Source organism: Suncus etruscus, chromosome 18 (assembly GCF_024139225.1).
Source record: "Suncus etruscus isolate mSunEtr1 chromosome 18, mSunEtr1.pri.cur, whole genome shotgun sequence".
Taxonomy (NCBI): domain Eukaryota; kingdom Metazoa; phylum Chordata; class Mammalia; order Eulipotyphla; family Soricidae; genus Suncus; species Suncus etruscus.
In genome coordinates this window covers 37,449,848-37,456,542 of record NC_064865.1, presented here as the reverse complement: position 1 = coordinate 37,456,542, position 6,695 = coordinate 37,449,848, and the positions used below count along the sequence as shown (strand labels likewise).

The following is a 6,695-nucleotide window of genomic DNA, read 5'->3' as shown; positions in this document are numbered from 1 at the left end:
GCTTTTTCCCAGCACACCTAGGCCTTCTCTCTAGCTTGGGGGTGTTGGGAGCCTTAATAGGCTCCCAGTCATCCCCCCTTCTGACCCCGGCCTCCAGGCCTTCTCTGGGTGCCAGCCCACGCAGCCAGAAAAGGTCGGTGTCGGGTGGTCCTCCTGGAGGGGGTCCCAAGCTTTCCCTGCTCTTCCCCCAGCACTAGGGTGGGAAGGGCACAGGGCGGAGGGCAGGCAGATCCTGGCTTCCGGTTCTCTACCGAATCCTTTCTTGATCTGGAGGCTAGCTCTAGCCAGCATGGGGGTTGGGGAGACCCCATGTCGAAGGCCTTCTCCCTAGCTTGTGGGTGCTGGGAGCCTTGATGGTGGGTCCTAACTTGGGTTGTGCTGAGATTTGCTCGGTTGCACTAAGGTAGTCACTGACAATTTCTTACCAGTCTACATGTTCAAAATCGCATGCAAGGCAAACGTGCTACCTCCGTGTTATCTCTCTGGCCCCAATAAACTTATTCTTTTTTTAAATTTTTTTATTTTTAATTATGAGAACAATGATGCAAAGAAAGAACAAGGTAAAGTTACAATGGAAGTACAATCACCCATAAACAGATTTCTCAGAAGAAATCCCCTTGCTGACGCCTAAATTTTGAACTTACAGTCAAAGAACATTAAGAAAAATAAAATAGAACTCATGTACACAAGTCCCCAGACTGTAGTACAGTATAACATTTCTTAGCAGTACACAAAGCAATCTAAAGCCATAAAATTTATGTGACTCCTTAAACATTGAAGACATAATTTTTTTTACATCTTCATGTACATGCATATTAGTTTAAGTTAACATCAAAAGTTTAAGTGTTTTTTTTTTAAGGTTTAGAGTCAAAGGAGCACAGTAAAAACGATGTTAGAGTGGCAAATATTGTTTGCATAGGCCCACCAAAATATGGGTGACATGGAAAGGAAAAGCCTTGGCCTAAATACAAGGAGACCCTACCCCTGAAGTTTCCTGGCATAAGACCAACTCTAGGCTCCAGGCAAACTAGTTTGTTCAATCCAAGTCATTGTCTGTAGTGCCAATAAGAAACTTATTTTTGACTTATTTTTTTTTTTTTTTGGTCATACCTGGCAAAACTCAAGGTTCAAAACCTGGTACCCTCATCCACACCCCAGCATCATGAGGAGTGACCCCCCCACAAAGCAGGATAAAAAAAAATGTGGTACAATAGATTTAGAGGCTCTCCTCTCCTCTAGGGCAAGGAATTAGGGTCAAGCCCAGTGTCCCTTAATCCAGAAGTTGCTGAGGCAAGGGTTCTCACTGCACCCTACCTGAACTAGCTAGTCATCAGAGAGGGGAGGATGGCAGAGGAAGGCGAAGTTGAGGAAGAGGATGTGTTCTTGACCTTTGCCCGGTGGCCTTCTCCTCCTCGAGGTCCCTGGCGACAGGCCTTGGACAAGACCTTCTTTATCTTCCTGCTCCTACTTATGACTCTCCTGACACTGGATGCAGTTTATCGGCTGTTGGGGCTGCTGCCATGGACAAAGTTTGGAGACTGGCTCCTAGAAACACCTCAGCAGGAAAAGGAACTGGAATTGTGACCCCTATTCCCTACAAGCACCTTCTTTACCTGCCACAGAGGTGAGGGGAAGACAGGAAAGAAAGGGGGAAAGAGATGGGACTGGTTGGTTATGAGAGAGACATGGGGAGTTTTTAGTGACTTTCTTTAAGTTCTTGGGTAGGGTGGATGGATGGCCCATAGGGCTGGAGTGCTTGTTTAAACAAAACAGGAGCCCTGGGTTTTATCCCTGGCCCTTCAAGAAGGTAAGGCTTCCAAGAGGAAGGCTTTTGGTTTTGTGGTCCCAAACTCAAAACTTCCAAGAGGAAGGCTTTTGGTTTTGTAGTCCCAAACTCAAAACTAAAATAAACCAAATTTCTCTACCTATTTAGGAAATCATTTTGTTTTGTTTTTGTTTTGGGGCCACACCTGGCAGTGCTCAGGGGTTACTCCTGGCTCTCTGCTCAGAAATAGCTTCTGGCGGGGCCGGAGAGATAGCATGGAGGTAAGGCGTTTGCCTCTCATGCAAAAGGTCATCGGTTCGAATCCCGGCGTCCCATATGGTCCCCCGTGCTCGCCAGGAGCGACTTCTGAGCATGGAGCCAGGAGTAACTCCTGAGCACTGCCGGGTGAGACCCAAAAACCAAAAAAAAAAAAAAAAAAGAAATAGCTGGCAGTGCTCAGGGGTTACTCCTGGCTCTCTGCTCAGAAATAGCTTCTGGCGGGGCCGGAGAGATAGCATGGAGGTAAGGCGTTTGCCTCTCATGCAAAAGGTCATCGGTTCGAATCCCGGCGTCCCATATGGTCCCCCGTGCTCGCCAGGAGCGACTTCTGAGCATGGAGCCAGGAGTAACTCCTGAGCACTGCCGGGTGAGACCCAAAAACCAAAAAAAAAAAAAAAAAAAGAAATAGCTTCTGGCAAGCACGGGGGAACCATATGGGACGCTGGGATTCGAACCAACCACCTTAGGTCCTGGCCGCTGTGCTCTCTCTCCAGCCCCAGGAAATCATTTTGTTAGTGGAGGGGTGAGCCTTCCAAACTATTCTCAGGAGACTGGAAGTTCCTTCCAGCAATTCTCAGTCAATTGGGCAGGCTCCACCAGGGGATCAGGTGACACTGGGCATCAAACCAATGTTGGTTGTATGCAAGTCCTTAACTCCTGTACTGTCTCTCTGGACTCTGTGGGAAAAAATTTTTTTAATTAATTACTTTATTTAAACATTGTGGTTACAAGATTGTTCATATTCTGAGCACAGAGCTAGGAGTAACCTCTGAGCACCACTGGGTATGGCAAAAAAAGTAGAGTTTTGGTTTTTTTTGGGGGGGCCACCCCCAGCAGCATTCAGGGGTTACTCCTGGCTCTGCACTCAGAAATTGCTCCTGACAGGCTTGGAGGACCACATGGAATGCTGAGAATCTGTCCCAGGTCAACTGCGTGCAGGGCAAGCACCCTACTGCTGTACTATCACTCTGGCCCAAGAAGCTTATTCTTTTTTTTTTTTTTTTTTTGGTTTTTGGGCCACACCCATTTGATGCTCAGGGGTTACTCCTGGCTATGCGCTCAGAAGTTGCTCCTGGCTTGGGTGGACCATATGGGACGCCGGGGGATCGAACTGCGGTCCGTCCTACGCTAGCGCTTGCAAGGCAGACACCTTACCTCTAGCGCCACCTTCCCGGCCCCAAGAAGCTTATTCTTAACTTTTTTTTATTTTTGTTTTTGGGTCATACCTGGCAAAACTCAGGGGTTCCGGGCCGGGTAGGTGGCGCTGGAGGTAAGGTGTCTGCCTTGCAAGCGCTAGCCAAGGAAGGACCACGGTTCGATCCCCCGGCGTCCCATATGGTCCCCCCAAGCCAGGGGCGATTTCTGAGCACATAGCCAGGAGTAACCCCTGAGTGTCAAACGGGTGTGGCCCAAAAACCAAAAAAAAAAACAAAAAACAAAAAAAACTCAGGGGTTCCAGTTGGTGTTTAGGAGACTATATGGGATGCTAGGAATCAAACCTGAGACAACTAAATGCAGGGCAAGAGTCCTACCACTGTTATCTCTTTTTAGGCCCTCTTCACACATTGAAAATAAAACTTCATAGCCAAAAAGATAGCACAGGGGTTAATGTACTGTTCCCCACATCTCAAATGGTACCCTGAGCACTGCCAGGGGTTGCTCCTAAAGTCAGCACTGTTGGGTGTGCCCCAATAAAAACAATGAAAATAATGCTTAAGAGGGTATAACAGTGCTGATCAAACACTGGCTTTGTATGCAGCCAACCCAGGTTCAATCTCCAGCACTACATATAACCCAAACAAAACAAAACGAAATCAAACATGCTCAAATGAGTTCTTAGTAACTGGGACTTGTTCTTTATCTTCTCTCATCGCAGTTTTCTCCTTGAGAGAAAATTACTATTCCACTCTTCCACAATTTAATACATTTTTTTTGGGCCACACCCATTTGATGCTCAGGGGTTACTCCTGGCTAAGTGCTCAGAAATTGCCCCTGGCTTGGGGGACCATATGGAACTCTGGGGGATCGAACTGCGGTCCTTCCTTGGCTAGCGCTTGCAAGGTAGACACCTTACCTCTAGCGCCACCTCGCCGGCCCCCACAATTTCATACTTTTTTTTTTTTTTTTTTGGTTTTTGGGCCACACCCGGCAGTGCTCAGGGGTTACTCCGGCTGTCTGCTCAGAAATAGCTCCTGGCAGGCACGGGGGACCATATGGGACACCGGGATTTGAACCAACCACCTTTGGTCCTGGATCGGCTGCTTGCAAGGCAAACGCCGCTGTGCTATCTCTCCGGGCCCAATATCATACTTTTTATGTGAAGTCTTTTGCTGACCAACCTAGCCTATTTTCCTTCATATACATGAATGTTAATTCAGATAAAAAAATTTTTTCTTTTTAATAAGCATAGGACTATGATAACATTTTTTCTTCAAGGTCATTATTGCTATTATTATGAAAACAGAACTGATCAAACAGCATGGAGTGTATGCTTTGTTTGCAGAGCCAAGGATGGAACACTGGGTTTCACATATATCTGGTATATGCCCTATTGAGACACATCCTCAAATATCCCAGCAGTCCACCACCCCTCTCTCCCATTTTTTTTTTTTTCTATGCTAGGAATAAAACCTAGATCTCTGGGGCTGAAGAGATAGTACTGTGAGTAGGTTATTTGCTTTACATGTGGCTGAACCAGGTTCCATCCCTGGTACCTCATATGATCACCTCAGTCCCTCTAGGAGTGATCCTTGAGTGCAGAGCTAGGTGTAAGCCTTGCGCAATTCCAGGTGTAGCTCAAAAACAATAAATAAGCAACCAAGAAAATCCATCTTGGGGCGATAAATATAGTACAACAGTTGAGCATTTACCTTGCCCTCAACCAACCCATGTTGATCCCAGGCACCTCATATGGTCCTCTGAGTATCATCAACCTCACCAAAAGAAAACAACACAAAAAACTACTAATGGGGCCAGAGCAGTGGTACAAGTGGTAAGGCTTTTGCCTTGCCCACCCTAGCCTAGAATGGACCTCGATTTGATCCGCCAGCATCCCATATGGTCCCCTAAGCCAGAAGCAATAGCCAGGAGGAACCCCTGAGTATAACCGGATGTGGCCCAAAACAAACAAATAAACAAACAAACAAACAAAAAACTACTAATGTCTCAATCATGTAAGGCATGCATTTTACTGCTGAGTCACATTCCTGGGTGCAACCCTATATTTTATTTGTTAAAAATAGGGGCCAGAGAGATAGCTTGGAGATAGGGTGTTTGCCTTGAATGCAGAAGGACGGTGGTTCAAATCCTGACATCCCATATGGTCCCCCAGCCTGCCAGGAGAGATTTCTGAGCATAGAGCTAGGAGTAACCATGAGCTCTGCCAGGTGTGTCCCAAAAACCAAAACCAACCAAACAAACAAACAAATGAACTTAGGCTTTTTTTTGTTTTTGTTTTTGTTTTTGTTTTTTGGCCACACCCAGCAGTGCTCAGGGGTTATTCCTGGCTGTCTGCTCAGAAATAGCTCCTGGCAGGCACGGGGGACCATATGGGACACCGGGATTCGAACCAACCACCTTAGGTCCTGGATCGGCTGCTTGCAAGGCAAACGCCGCTGTGCTATCTCTCCGGGTCCCGGAACTTAGGCTTTTTCTATATTATTTTGTTTGAGGAGTGAATGGTTTGGGCCACACCCAGTTTGGACCACACATGTTCTATGCGCTTATAGAGCTTACTTCTGGCCCTGAGCCCAGAGATCACTCCTAGTAGTGTTGGGCAGTGCCCGGGATTTAACCTGGATTATATACAAGACAATCACCTCAACTTCTGTATTATCTCTTCAGTCCCAGATTTTTTGTTTGTTTGTTTGTTTTTTGGGTCACACCCAGCAGCGCTCAGAGGTTACTCCTGGCTCTACACTCGAAAATCGCTCCTGGCAAGATTCGAACCACCGTCCTTCTGTATGCAAGGCAAACGCCTTACCTCCATGCTATCTCTCCAAACGCCAAGGATTGAGCCCAAGGCCTCATACAAGCAAGACAAAGGCTCTATTGCTGACCAATATCCTATACCTCTAAAAAGAACATTCTAATAAGCTAGCTAAGGTGATGCTTATGGAATTTTAATAAAGAGACTATGTATCTCTTTTTTTTTTTTTTTTTTTTTTTTTTGGTTTTTGGGCCACACCCGGTGACGCTCAGGGGTTACTCCTGGCTATGCGCTCAGAAGTCGCTCCTGGCTTGGGGGACCATATGGGACGCCGGGGGATCGAACCACGGTCCATCCGAGGCTAGCGCAGTCAAGGCAGGCACCTTACCTTTAGCGCCACCGCCCGGCCCCGACTATGTATCTCTTAAGACAAGATTGCTCCCAAGAGATTTCATGGCAGTAATTAGACAATTATTTAACTTTTTTTTTTAAGCAGAGTACAGCCAGAGAGATAGCATGGAGGTAAGGTTCGAATCCCGGCGTCCCATATGGTCCCCCATGCTTGCCAGGAGCAATTTCTGAGCATGGAGCCAGGAGTAATCCCTGAGCACTGCCGGGTGAGACCCAAAAACAAAACAAACAAACAAACAAAAAAAAAAACAAAAAAAGTCCCGGCATTCCATATGGTTTCCCGAGCCTGCCAGGAGCGATTTCTGAGCATAG

General features: G+C 46.7%; 1 protein-coding gene across 1 annotated transcript; it reads left to right on the top strand.

The window, feature by feature from the left end:
- The first annotated feature begins 1,344 nt into the window (after positions 1-1,344).
- Positions 1,345-1,584, top strand: SMIM40 (small integral membrane protein 40). The gene has a single exon (XM_049764722.1). The coding sequence runs from the start codon at positions 1,345-1,347 to the stop codon at positions 1,582-1,584; it is 240 nt and encodes a 79-aa protein (XP_049620679.1).
- The last annotated feature ends 5,111 nt before the right edge of the window (positions 1,585-6,695 follow it).